The following is a 15,563-nucleotide window of genomic DNA, read 5'->3' on the forward strand; positions in this document are numbered from 1 at the left end:
TTTTTTTGGTGAAAATTTACCCTTGAAATATGTATTTTACTTTCTTTCATGGAAACAAGTTTGACTTGGAATCATCCAAATGAAGGTTGAGATTCCATAAAATATAGAAATAATTTTGAAAATTTACGCAAAGAAAAAATTTAAGCACTGCCCGTATATTTCACAATTACTGGTCCTATGACACTGGCATTGAAACCCTGATAATATAGCCTTGGAAAAACTAATGTGGTTTGCAAGAAGACACCTCTTACAATAAGAAAATATAAAGAGTTTATCATGTTTTGAGATTTTAATTATGATTCTAACAAAACCTCAGAGGCACTGTACTTATGCCAAAACAGTAGCCCCAATAAGTATGGAGGTGCAGAGTCAGGAACACAATACCACATTGTGATTGATGATGAAAAATGTCATTCTCAGTCCAAAAATGACATTCATGACAAATTATCAATAGTGAATAGGGTAAACCCACCACATGCTCGAATGACGGATTCATCACATCACTCCATTAAGTAGTCTGATCTGCTGAATGGGCAACTGCAGCCATACCCAAAGTGCTTCCTCCAAATGGGCCAGAGTCTGTACCTATGGGTCTGGTGCCTGTCCTTGACTCCCCAAGAAGTCCGAAATATGCTCCTTTGTGTTCAGGTCAGGGCTCATGGCAGGCCACCGCAGTGTCACCACAGCATCATTCTGGAGAAATGCTGTTACTGCTCTAACATTGTCATCCATGTACACAGTTTGGATGGCGAGTGTGTCACAAAATGTCACAGGACGTGGTTGCAGAACATTACACGGTCACCATTGATGTTTCCTTGGATGGTGACAAGATCCAGCTGCAGCTTACAATTGTGTGACAGGCAACCCCAAACTATTACCGAATCTCCACCATATAGAGTCGCAGGTCTTATGTTCCTGGGTGTGAAGGCCATATTTTTATGCCTCCAAACCTCAATTGGCCATCCGTGACATGGACCAGGAACCAGCTGTCCTCGGACCAATGGACCAGGAACCAGCTCTCCCCGGACCAATGGACCAGGAACCAGCTGTCCTCGGACCAATGGACCAGGAACCAGCTGTCCTCGGACCAATGGACCAGGAACCAGCTCTCCTCGGACCAATGGACCAGGAACCAGCTCTCCTCGGACCAATGGACCAGGAACCAGCTCTCCTTGGACCAATGGACCAACGGACTCTTCACCTTACATTCCAAGCTCTCCAGGCCAAACACCATACTTAACGAATTCTCCAATGAAGATCGGCAAGGGAGGGACGCTTAATTACCCTTCTGGACTTCATTCCAGACGATTTCAGTCAACTCCCCACTCTTCTGTTTGACATCTGTCTATCAGGTAACCATTGGCGCTTCAGGAGATGTTGCAGATAGCTGATGATGTATCAGCCGAAGCATGTCCTCACGCCTTGATGTCTTGCTGGGTCTGACCGTGGCAGATCCTGTACAGCATTGGTTTGTCTGCGTCTTCTTACTAGTCTGCTAATTACGCTATAATGATACCCTAGTTGACATCCTATGCTTTTGTAGGTCATGCCTGTTGTATGCATGCGAATGATATGCCATCTTTGCGCCTCTGATAATCTTCTTTGTGCCTTGTTCACAGATAATGCTGCAACAGTGCAATACAGTGACCTTAAATACCAACAACTGCAGCAGCTGATACTGCATTTTGAAAAATGCATGGATAACATGCTGCACATGCATGTCATGCTCCAGTGTGACATCACAATTGCCATTGTACTGTCCTATCATTGGAACAAACACTAGTCTTGACATATTCATTACAAATTTGCAGTTTGGGCAGCCTGTTTGCATCATGCACAGAAATACATCATCCACATCGGGTTTGATATATTTTGGGAGTTCATCATTTCCATATAGTATTTGTTGTGTACATGGCTGGCAGGTTGGATATATGATTAAGGAGGGAGGAATGAGCTACGTCTGGATAAGGGAAAGGGCATGGGTGGCCATGCCGTCTGAGGCGCCGCGATTCGCTGTGCAGAGTTGTGACCCTTGGGCACGCCAGAAACCTATGATTGTGGGTTCGAATCCCGGTTCGCCCCGATTATGTTTCTAGGTTTGTCAGCACCATACCCGTGCTCGTGGATTTCACCGAAGTGGTAAATGTCTGAGACCTGCATCACTTCGGGCTTTCCTCCCACATTAAGCTGACACACCGCGATATAACTGGAATACTGTTAAAAGCGGCGTTAAACCTAACTCACTCACTCACTCACTCACTCACTGCATAAGGGATGTTTTGTTTCACATAGGAGGATATAGGGTCATTGTTATACATAGGATATAAAGTCATGTTGTTATACATAGGATGTAAAATCATATTGTTGTACATAGGATATGTAGTAATGTTGTTATACATAGGATGTAAAATCATATTGTTGTACATAGGATATGTAGTAATGTTATACATAGGATATAAAATCATATTGTTCATAGGATATCTTGTCATATTGTTATACATAGGAGAATATGAAGTCATGTTATACATAGGAGGATATGAAGTCATGTTGTTATACATAGGATATAAAATCATATTGTTCCTAGGATATCAAGTCATAATGTTCAACAGGAAGATACGGAGCCCAAACTCATAAACATGAGATCTTTCACTCCGATAATTAGTAATAATACGTGTCTGCATGAAGATATGAGGACACCTCCATTGCAGGAGGCAACATCGGATGACAACTGTGTATGATATAAACCAGTCGGTATGAATGGAGACTTGATGCAGGTATTTTGAACAATTGTTGGCATGGAAGGTCAAATTGATGAGTCATGGCGTGACAGATTGGCTATAGCAATATGAAGGAATCGAGTTGTCCTTAATTCCTTTTGAGTAGAATATATGTACATAACACTTAAAAAAGCTTTTCAGAGAACATTGTTTTGGGCATAAACTTGGAGTGCATCATGCATGACTATCTCCCTTCTATATTCACATATGCAGTTCTACCATCTATTGAAGCTGTTGTAATCGCGTCTATGATGACTGGATGGTGTTGTTCGGACTGAGCATTCAGTTTTTGCACTGATTGCATCCAATTACATTTAATAAGAGCTGTACATTTATGTGGTGTTTCTTTTGAAAAGAAAATTCATTTGAATATTAAAAAAAAAATTGTCATGATCACAATGTTTCCATGTCTAACATATAATGGTGTGGAACTTATTTTTTGCTCATACTCATTGTTTTAATGACTTACAAAATTAAAGTAATTAATGCTGTTTGAAGTTTGTGATTGACATGCTATTGTTTCTTTGAGGAAGGTAGTGACAGCGAAATGATAGTCATCTGCACATCTGCTTACACATGCTCTCCTATTGACGTTAACACGTGTGGTGTCTTCGGGATAATCGGGAATGATGAAACAGTGATTTAAGGTGTTGTCATTGATCTTGTTTAATACATGTGTTTATTTGCATGAAGTAGAAAATACATTCACACCAAAAACAAGTCACTGCTTAATTGGCTTACTCTTAACTACCAGTGTGGTTGGGTAGCCTAGTGGTTACAGCGTTCGCTCATCACCCCGAAGACCCGGTTTCGGTTCCCTACATGGGTACAATGTGTGAAGCCTGTTTCTGGTGTTCCCCACCATGATATTGCTGGAATATTGCTGAATGCGGCGTAAAACCATTCTCGCTCACTCCAAACTGCATCGGTTCCTCATGGTTGATCATCTTAAACCCATGGGGATTCCAGTTGGATTCGGTGCTCTTAAACATATTCTTGTTGGGGGCAGGCTGGATTTGATTGGTCAGTGACTTGGTGCGTACTCCAGTGATTGTTTGGTCATGACTTGAGTTTGATTCCTGACATAGAGAGAATCCAGGGATGAGAAATTACTGCCGAAGTGCACCAAATTTGTTACTGCAAGGGTCAATTTTGTGATACATGCCATTATAATATAAGCACAAATCATATACTCACCCAGACCCTCTGCTAACTTTATATGATTTTCTTTAGAAAAATACATTCTCATCTCTGAGAATCTCACCCAAGAGTATATTGATATCAAATATATCAATAGAATATCACTTGATCTCACCCAAGCCATATCTCCCGTGTAAGCCAGTTCTGGGTGATCAAATACAATGTGTGATGAGACATGGTCATTTGGTGAATGAAATCTCACACTGGAAATCAAAATGTTCCTCCCAATAGGATTTTTAGGCAGAAGTTGTCCAAAGTATGACTGGTTGTCATAAGATTGGACCATAATGAGGATCAGATGGTCACAATGTATGACAGGTTGTCATAAGATTGGACCATAATGAGGATCAGATGGTCACAATGTATGACTGGTTGTCATAAGATTGGACCATAATGAGGATCAGATGGTCACGATGTATGACTGGTTGTCATAAGATTGGGCCATAATAAGGATCAGATGGTCACAATGTATGACTGGTTGTCATAAGATTGGACCATATTGAGGATCAGATGGTCACAATGTATGACTGGTTGTCATAAGATTGGACCATATTGAGGATCAGATGGTCACAATGTATGACTGGTTGTCATAAGATTGGACCATAATGAGGATCAGATGGTCACAATGTATGACAGGTTCTCATAAGATTGGACCATAATAAGAATCAGATGGTCACAATGTATAACTGGTTGTCATAAGATTGGACCATAATGAGGATCCGATGGTCACAATGTATAACTTGTTGTCATAAGATTGGGCCATAGTAAGGATCAGATGGTCACAATGTATGACAGATTGTCATAAGATTGGACCATAATGAGGATCAGATGGTCACAATGTATCAATGTATAACTTGTTGTCATAAGATTGGACCATAATTGAGGATCCAATGGTCACAATGTATGACCTTGGTGGTTGCATGGCAACATGTAATGAAGGTTCCTTGCTTGGGCTGTACTCTTATAGCTGCCTAGATAACCAATCAAATATTTATAGACTGCAGCGATGAATCTGAAATATTGCTGTGGTGTAAAACAACATTCACACAACATCCACACTTGCCAGTCAACTTTGAGCAAGTTTACCATGCCAGACATCATCACTCATACTAACTTTTTACCAAAACACCAGCATGACACTAATATAGCTGAGTCGGTGAAAACGGCAAGGTTCAAATCAGAACATATGCTGTATTGTCAGCCACGACTAGACGCTTCTTTCTCGACACTATAGAGTCGGTGCAATGGATAAATGTCTTTCACTGATAGCATTGTCCCTAACTGCTTTTTAAAAGACTTTGAGTTGCTACAGCTGAACTCATATTTGATCAGATTAGATAGGTAGAAGATCTACAGTACGACTACCAGGGTTTATTGGTCTTATTTAAATGGCTCCAGCTATCAGTTGGTGGAGCTCTATGATGATTACAGTATAGGTCACTGGGAAGTCATCCATCATGTCGGCCATAATTGTGATTAGTTCGAGTTGGTTTATCGTGATTTGTTGAAGTTTGTCTTCCTTCATTGTCATTAGTAAAATTGTGTATTCCATTACAGTTAAGGCGAAAAGGGTCTTCATTAACTTGAGACTAGACTCTGATGTAAGACAATGTGTCTTTGTTTCATTGCACCCATGAGGATCCAGACAGAATAGGTCCCCAGTACTCCATTCTTGGTGTGAGAACCAACTGATGAAGATCAGGAGGCACTATATGTAACTTGGGTGATTGCATGGTATCGCATACCTGAATTGTTGCTGAGTCTGTCAACCACTGGTTCAATCAATCAATCAATCAATCAATCAATCAATCAATCTATCAATCAATCACGGTTTATGCTGTTTCCAGCTATATTACACCCATATTGTGGCAGGGACACCAGCAATGGGCTTCACACAAGGTATCCCTGTTGAGAATCAAACCCAGGACTTTGGCATGACAAGTCAATGCTTTCAGCACTTGGCCACCCTAGTGCCCCAACTTCATTGGATACTATATGATGATGAGGCTACTGCCAACTTGAGCAAAGCAAATGTTACACAAAACTATTTTCATTATGTTCAACTCTGAATTGGGGATCTGATAGACATGCAGTGGTAATGGATTCTAATGGTGTTAATCATTCATTAAATAATGATGAAAACAGTGGCTAGGACACTTGTACTCCTTTAAAGGTCCCTCTGATGCCTAAGTGGCCAGGACACTTTTACTCCTTTAAGGGTCCCTCTGATACCAGGTGAGGTGGTGAGGTGAAATTGGGTTTAACGTCGCATCCAAGATTATTGCACTTATATAGCCACGTGCATGTACGTGTGTGTTTGTGTGGCTGCTTGTACTAGTCCGGACTGATGCCGATTTATAGTGCTAGCACACTGAGATACCATGCCGCAGTTTAACATGAATACCCCACTCAGACACAGTATACTGACTCCGAGCCGACCAGTCCTTGTTTTAGCCCCTTAATGCCGAGCGCCAGACAGGGTAACAACAAGTACCATCTTTTCACGTCTTTTGGTATGACGCGGCCAGTGATCGAACCCCGAACCTTCCGCTCTCCGGGCGGACGCTCTACCACTAGACCACGGGGGCGGTCTCTGATACCAGGTAAATGGCCAGGTCACTTGTACCCCTCTGAGTGTTTCTTTGTTGCTCAAATGGTCAGGGCTCATAAAGGGTTTTTCATATATGGTACAAGACATTGATAAGATTTTGTGAAATAACACGCGAGAGCATTTTGGAGTAATGGTACCTAAATTCAGTTTTAACGACAACTATGTTTACAGTTCCTTTTATTTAATTAAAAAACAATGTACCGTTCGTAACAAAATGAACTTTGAATTCAATTCTAGGGGCATCTGTGAAGTATATTTTTAATAAACAAGATAAATTACTGAATAAAGTACAAGTTAAAGAAGTGCTACTAAAAGAGTGAAATGTCAGAAAGTCATATTTCCTAACCATTTTGGAAGCAAGAGACAATTTGTGTTTTGACGGTGAAGTGCAGTGAATGAAAGAAGTCTGGAGGACATAATGGACGTGCAAGGTAGCATGTTTACTTGTCATCCTGTGTTTATAGGCTGCACATGTGTTGCCGACTGCAGGTTGGATGTGGCCTGGTTAGATGTGTAGATTCTGACAGCCTCCAGATGATATAGCTATGTGCGGAACTGGTTGTGTCAGGTATGTTCAGTGTTGGGGGGAACATCAGCGCCGCCAAGTATTGGAGGAGACGCAGCTATGTGCTGTCTCGGCATGCCTACCTTGTTATGTTACTTACATATATGGAACAGCTTTCAATGAATTACTGCAGCAAGCCAAAGTAAAGACACTTGTTCTGACAGAAAAAGCTATTGTTTTTATGTTATTTGGAGATTGGTCTCTTCCTTTTTTAATTGGGAAAGTGTAATTGGAGGCCAATGTTAAAAACAATATTGTATCAAAGAAGAAGTTGTCAAAATAATTGTTTTGTCATAAAGGGCCAACTTTTTTGTTGCTTGAAGATTGGTCACTCACTTTCAATTGGGAAAGTGTAGCTTGAAGACAATGTAAGGAGACATTTTTTTTATTTCTTGGTTTACGGAATTCAAACTCATTTCAAAAGTGAGGTCACTAGGCCAATTTAAAAATAATAAAAAAAGCCTCAGAGATTTTTTTTACTTAAATTTTGTCCTAAAAAGTTAGGTAGGTATAAAAAAAATATCCTGGAGTAACAAACTTAAAACAACCCAATTTTTCAAGAACATTTTATCATATCCCTTGTGCACAAATGGCAATGTAACAATATTCATGTCATGGATGGAAACGCATGAAAGATGCTGCTATTTTGGCAACATGGGCGACGTTTAACTCTTTAAACACCAGCCAACCAGAAGATTACTGCTTTGACACCAAGTTTCCAGAGACTCTTTTGTGATAGATGAAGCCAACATTAATCAAGGAAATTATCTGCTTGTAATAAACATCTTTGCTTCTACATGTTTGGCCATACACTATTTGAAAGGTCTAATTAATCCTATTGTTTATAAATATGAAAGTTATGTGTATTACATTATTTTAATAATTCATCCACAAATAAATAAAGTTTGTTTTAAATAAAGTAGGAGTAGCAGGAACTTGTTAGACTGAGCATAAGGACTCCTAGGACTCTTAAACAGTTTGTAGGGTATACAAGATGTTATTAGCATGATATATGGGTATGGTTTCCTGTTGTTCAGATTGAGTTTCTGGTGGTCTTGTACAGTCGACAGCAGTACCTATTTGATGGTGTATATACTTGTATCATCATGCTGGGAAGACACTGTACAAGTAGCGTCACATCTCTACTTATGTAATTCTGTAAATGTCAGTTTGATTATGTCTGTTTTTTAGCCTGACCTTGTACTATATCACATCTACAATTCATTGTCAAGATTAACTGGATTAAAGGTCAAGTCATGTTGAAAACCCTAATTTTGGCGATTAGGGTAGATCAGATCATTTGACAGTATTACATAAAACCACTGAGCAAGTTGGACCAAGCTAAACTCTCAAGAATAACTGGACTGACGGCCAACGCTGCAATATGAAAAAAGTTGACTGTCAGCATTGTTTAAATGCAAATATAAAACGTCAACGCAAGAGACTACCAGTCTCAATTACCCCCGAAACAAAATCCAAGGGGCTTAACAGGAGAAAAGGCAGTGCAAATAATATGAATGGATCACTGAGTGTAGGCATGTCCTGCCCTACAGGCAGGAGCACCTGCCACTCACACAATGTGCAAGGGTATGTTTTTGTTGCCTGATGCTGCACCTCCGTAGTCTAGTGGTAGAGCGTCCGCCAGGAGAGCGGAAGGTCCGGGGTTCGATCCCCGACCACGTCATACCAAAAGACTTTAAAAAATGGTACTTGTTGTTAACCTGTCTGGGGCTCGTCATTAAAGGGTTAAAACAAGGACTGGTCAGCTCAGAGTCAATATACTGTGTCTGAGTTGGGTATTCATGTTTAACTGCGGCATGGTATCTCAGCGTGCTAGCACTATAAATCAGCATCAGTCCGGACTAGTACAAGCAGCCACATACACACATGTACATGCAAGTCGCTCTATAAGTACAATAATCTTGAACGCGACGTTAAACCCAATTTCACCTCACCTCACCTGCACAGGTAAGTGATCTGTCAGCACAGGTGAATTGGTCTCAGTGTTTCTGTGTCAAGTGAGCTACAGTGCTGTGCTGTTGAGTGAGCTTATATGTTGTGGCATGATGAACGTACTTGAACGTGTACAGTTCAAACATCCCCCCAAATCACATGGTTAACCAAACGCTTGATTTTGATGATCCCAGCAATAGAATGACAAAAACATGTCCACAAAATCAAAATCAAATATTTATCTTGACTGCCATTGTAATCATATTGAAAAATTGATTTGAACACATTCCTAGGCAATAAGTATGTATTGCTGTCGACTGTATGTTGAAAGTCACCTACTGACCTGATCTAATGGTATCATTCTCACTCACTCACTCACTCACTCACTCACTCACTCACTCACTCACTCACTCACTCACTCAGGGTTCAGTCTGAACAAAGCCAGGGAAACATGTTGACAGGAATAAGAATAGTCCAATGAACTCAGAAATATGACACCCCTCATTACTTCACATTCACAATCAAATAAATTGGAAAGATGGAAAAAATCATAGGGACTCTCATACGCCTCTATTGGCAGGTATGTCTCCCGCAGCAGCCAGCATATTGATCCACTATGCAGTGTTATATACACATGTTATTGGTCATTAATAAGGTGTACAACAGCTTGTGCTTACCTGAACTATCAAGATGCAGATCATACATAATCCACAACACCTGGCAGTTGACCAGACGCAGTCAACCCTCTGTCTTACACAGAGGAGACTGCCGACACTCACTGACGGACGGAAACACACCGAGAAAGTTTCAAACTTTGGACACAAAATGTATTCATTGAAAACTTAATTGTAACTGTTCCTCCAGGTATGCTCCAAGTTTGCTGGTTGGATAATGTACAATTCATTAATCAAGTTCTTTCGAAACTTTATGGTAATAACACGATTTATATGATTTCAGTAGAAATCAATTTGCTTGAAGTAAATCTTCAAAAAACGTCAGCTAAATTGCCCCATCAAACTGTCTTCCCTTGTAAAGTCCATACGTCTGCTACCACTGTTCTGCTGCCCGTCTGCTCCTAGTACTTCACATCTGCCACCACTGCTGTAATGCACTTCTGCGTCCAATACTACACGTCTGCCACCAAGTACTGCACTGCAGTTTCCACACTCACTGAACACATGTGTAGTTGAGTCTAGCAGCTGACGGTGCCACTGAGTGATAACCACTCATAACACTGCTTGTTCCCATTGGACCAGGCACAAGCAGGCTGTAGTGAACAGTGTGCTTCCTTCTCCACTGTCCCGGTAGTAGGAGAGCATGTCCATGGAGGCGATCAGCCCAGTGCAATATCTAATCCTGTATCAGCAGAGTTTCAAGGTTTGGAAACACAGGAATACAGAAAAGTGGCTACATTCATCTCAACATGAATAGCAATTTTTGGTTTATCAGAACTTGATGAGCTCCCATGTGATGTAATAAAATGTATTGTTCTTGGTGTTAACATTATTATGTGCACATCAGTCTTGTCAGCACAATGGGTTATTTATGAAGAAATCAGGAAAGTATATATATTTATGAAAGAAATTGGATAAAGTTGGGTTTTTTCCTTGCTGGTGATTCATTTGGGAGACCGTAGAAATATAATTGCATCTCCTGTCAACCGTCACACCAATGTTGAAGGATGATGCAGTTTCGGGGCATATCACAGATGTTAGCATGGCTGATAATTGAAGTTGTCTGTGTTACGGATACAGGACCAGTCTTTATGGGAAATGTTTTGTGATTCCAATCTTAGACAAGGGACAGTGTTTCAGATAGATGGAAGGTGTTCCAAACGAGGTAGAAAATGTTCTGATGACAATCTTGGATTTAGGGACCATGTTTCAGATGGGTGATAGTTGTCCCAAGTTTGGTAGAATATGCCCTGATAACATTCTTGGATTTACAGGGACAATATTTCAGATGGGTGATGGTTGGCCCAAGCTTGGTAGAATATGCCCTTCATACTTGGCCAAAGCTTGGTAGAATATGCCCTTCATACTTGTCCCAGGCTTGGTAGAATATGCCCTTCATACTTGTCCCAGGCTTGGTAGAATATGCCCTTCATACTTGTCCCAGGCTTGGTAGAATATGCCCTTCATACTTGTCCCAGGCTTGGTAGAATATGCCCTTCATACTTGTCCCAGGCTTGGTAGAATATGCCCTTCATACTTGTCCCAAGCTTGGTAGAATATGCCCTTCATACTTGTCCCAGGCTTGGTAGAATATGCCCTTCATACTTGTCCCAGGCTTGGTAGAATATGCCCTTCATACTTGTCCCAGGCTTGGTAGAATATGCCCTTCATACTTGTCCCAAGCTTGGTAGAATATGCCCTTCATACTTGTCCCAGGCTTGGTAGAATATGCCCTTCATACTTGTCCCAAGCTTGGTAGAATATGCCCTTCATACTTGTCCCAAGCTTGGTAGAATATGCCCTTCATACTTGTCCCAAGCTTGGTAGAATATGCCCTTCATACTTGTCCCAGGCTTGGTAGAATATGCCCTCAATAGTTGTCCTAATCTTGTTAGAATATGACCTGATAACAATCTTGCATTTACAGGGACAATATTTCAGGTGGGTGACAGTTGGCCCAAGCTTGGTAGAATATGCCCTTGATAGTTGGCCCAAGCTTGGTAGAATATGCCCTTGATAGTTGGCCCAAGCTTGGTAGAATATGCCCAGAGGATTTACAAGGATCTATGGGGACATAATGTTTCAGATATTTGGAAGCTTGTTCTGGCTTGATAGATCTGTCGTAGGAAATACCTAGATTCCAATTCATTATTCCTCATGGACATCCTTTGAGAGGTGGTAGGGCAGGCTGGACTGCAAATAAATGTCTTTCTCCTCTTTTAGCAGACTCCTTTGCCCAATGGTAACACTATTTGGGGTGTTATTCTATAGTTGGTACTATCTCAGCTATGTCAAAATGGCAGACTGACTTTCAACTTTTGACCAAACCAGTGTTTGATAGCATGAACACCAACAGGACTTGAAAGAACCAACAGTTTGCTGCCATTTAGTGGAAGCAGGGGCTGTGGGGTAGCCTTGTGGTTAAAGTGTTCGCTCTTCACGCTGAAGACCCGGGTTCGGTTCCACACATGGTGTGAAGCTCATTTCTGATGTCCCTAACTGTGGTGTTGCTGGAATATTGCTAAAAGTGGTGTAAAAACAATGGTCACTCACTCACTGTGGAAGCAAACTACTAATTTCATGTATAATATAACTAAAGAATTTGGGATACATTAACAGTCTTCTAACCTGACAATAACTGAAACAGGAATCTTTTACTATATTTTTGTCAGATATCGAAACAGACTTTTACGTAGCAGGGTAAAAGTAATGGGTTTGCGGGTTTTTTTTGACTGAATGTTCAACTCTCTATTTCAACCTTCCACTGGGGAAATGTAACATGGAAACATGAGGCCCAATCAGACAAGGTAGAGCAAAAACAACATGTCTCGAGTTATAATTTGCAGGAGATATTCTCATCATTATGATGGATGTAAACATCGCATCCGTTTTCCACTGAAGGTCCTTGTGGTTGTTTATGAGCAAACTAGTCTCTACATTCACATGCAATGCATTTGTGGATAGCAAAATGGATAAAAAATACTCCTTTCAAACTGGTTTGATGGGAATGAAGCTGTGGTTTCCACTCCAGAGCATCCTCCGAGGCAAGATGCACAAGTGAGTTTGTAGACAGTTTAATCATAGACTGTCAGTGATGTTGGCCCTTTCGCTGTATCAGGCTTCTGGTCCTCACAAGATACCCATGTTCAGCAGTTGCCTAAAGAGACGGTCTCATTTCATCTAACATTGTAATGAATCAAACACGATCACGTCTGTACATGCTTGATTATTCCTGGACCTTTCTGTTTAAGTGTTTTGTTATCCATCAGATATGATTAGAATGAGTGTCCCAGTATCAACCAACACTCTTTTTTTGTGACCCAGAGTTCAACTAATTCAAACCTTTAGAACCTATCTTATATCAGTAACTAGATTCTTCTAAATAATATCGTCTGCTGATATTCAATTTAACCCCCAAACTCCAGGTTAATTCAAGTAATAATACCTGCCTGAAATCATTGTGTCTGCTTCCACATCTTAAATATGATCTACATGGATGTGGAAATGTCCAAAGGATGATATGAATATTTCCACCAGAATGACATGGATTATAAGAACATATCTACCAGGATGATACGGAGATATCTACCAGGATGATACAGACATCTCTACCAGGATGATACAGACATCTCTACCAGGATGATAGGGACATATCTACCAGGATGATACAGACATATCTACCAGGATGATACAGACATATCTACCAGGATGATACAGACATATCTACCAGGATGATACAGACATATCTACCAGGATGATACAGACATCTCTACCAGGATGATACAGACATCTCTACCAGGATGATACAGACATATCTACCAGGATGATACAGACATACTGTAAACAGGGAATTTTTTGCAACCGTTTTATTATTGCGAGTTTTGCGAACGAGACTCAGTTGCAAAAATTAAAAACGCAAAAATAAGTATAAATAATACATACATACTTTATTCATTGCAACACGTCATCAAATGTTGAAATCATCAACCAGAACCACAAGTTACTCAATAAGTTAAAAACACAAATGAATGCAGAATGGTCACACAATACATCACAAATGACAGTGTAAACAGACCAATTAGTGTCTTCTTATATAGTTTGCATTCAAACTCACAGTCATGACACTGAGTTGAGTAAATTATCGTATTTGATAATTGGTCGCAATCCCTTCCGGTCAACTTTCTGGCCAACTCAGATTAACTAGCTTCGTAGAGAAGCTGTCTATTGTTTGGTAATCGAGGGGTCATCTCAACACGGCAACTCGCAAAAATATCTCGTCACAGTATTGTCTTTGCTGTGGTATTCGCAATATTTTAACGGCGCAGAAATAAAGCTGTTTACAGTATCTACTAGGATGATACAGACATCTCTACCAGGATGATACAGACATATCTACCAGGATGATACAGACATCTCTACCAGGATGATACAGACATCTCTACCAGGATGATACAGACATCTCTACCAGAATGATACAGACATATCTACCAGGATGACACAGACATATCTACCAGGATGATACAGACATCTCTACCAGGATGATACAGACATCTCTACCAGGATGATACAGACATCTCTACCAGGATGATACAGACATCTCTACCAGGATGATACAGACATCTCTACCAGGATGACACAGACATCTCTACCAGGATGATACAGACATCTCTACCAGGATGACACAGACATCTCTACCAGGATGATACAGACATATCTATCAGGATGACACAGACATCTCTACCAGGATGATACAGACATCTCTACCAAGATGATACAGACATCTCTACCAGGATGATACAGACATCTCTACCAGGATGATACAGACATCTCTACCAGGATGATACAGACATCTCTACCAGGATGACACAGACATCTCTACCAGGATGATACAGACATATCTATCAGGATGACACAGACATCTCTACCAGGATGATACAGACATCTCTACCAGGATGATACAGACATATCTACCAGGTTGATACAGACATATCTACCAGGATGATACAGACATCTCTACCAGGATGATACAGACATCTCTACCAGGATGACACAGACATATCTACCAGGATGATACAGACATCTCTACCAGGATGACACAGACATCTCTACCAGGATGACACAGACATCTCTACCAGGATGATACAGACATCTCTACCAGGATGATACGGGATCTCTACCAGGATGATACAGACATCTCTACCAGGATGATACAGACATCTCTACCAGGATGACACAGACATCTCTACCAGGATGATACAGACATATCTACCAGGATGATACAGGCATCTCTACCACGATGATACAGACATCTCTACCAGGATGATACGGACATCTCTACCAGGATGATACAGACATCTCTACCAGGATGATACAGGCATCTCTACCACGATGATACAGACATCTGTACCAGGATGATACGGACATCTCTACCAGGATGATACTGACATCTCTACCACGATGATACAGACATCTCTACCAGGTTGATACAGACATATCTACCAGGATGATATAACCTGATGGACTGATCTTCAAGGCTCACATGTCCAGATTTGGTAGGATAACATGGCCAGTGCAGCAGAAGTGCACAGATAAACTGTTTGGGAGGATCGTGAAAATGAAAGTTATTTTTGTATTTATAAAAAAAATCTGTTCACGAGTTAGCTTCAATTACATGGCCACAGTTTGAAGTTTATGAGATAACAGCTGTAGATAACTACTTCAAATCTGTTTTGTGTAAAAAAAGGAATTTTCACAAATAATCTATTGAGAGATAGTCATCACAT

The 15,563-nt window shown here is 40.6% G+C and overlaps 2 protein-coding genes across 5 annotated transcripts in view; one reads left to right on the forward strand and one right to left on the reverse strand.

Annotated features, from left to right (window-relative positions):
• LOC124152250 (RAB11-binding protein RELCH homolog) overlaps positions 1-15,563 on the forward strand; it is a 201,677-nt gene that overhangs the window by 98,808 nt on the left and 87,306 nt on the right. The gene's annotated exons all lie outside the window — the stretch shown is intronic.
• Positions 1-15,563, reverse strand: part of LOC124111619 — a 70,236-nt gene that overhangs the window by 31,915 nt on the left and 22,758 nt on the right. Inside the window, exon 1 of one of the 3 annotated variants that reach the window (XM_046472874.2) lies at positions 9,784-10,368. The exons of the other annotated variants lie outside the window; for them this stretch is intronic. Within the exon in view, the coding sequence (XP_046328830.1) occupies positions 9,784-9,811 (28 nt within the window). The 5' untranslated portion in view covers positions 9,812-10,368. Of the gene's footprint in view, positions 1-9,783; positions 10,369-15,563 lie in introns of those variants that run through there. 3 annotated transcript variants of the gene reach the window in all.

The sequence above is a fragment of the Haliotis rufescens genome, unplaced genomic scaffold (assembly GCF_023055435.1).
Source record: "Haliotis rufescens isolate VD_foot unplaced genomic scaffold, xgHalRufe1.0.p SCAF_17, whole genome shotgun sequence".
Taxonomy (NCBI): Eukaryota; Metazoa; Mollusca; class Gastropoda; order Lepetellida; family Haliotidae; genus Haliotis; species Haliotis rufescens.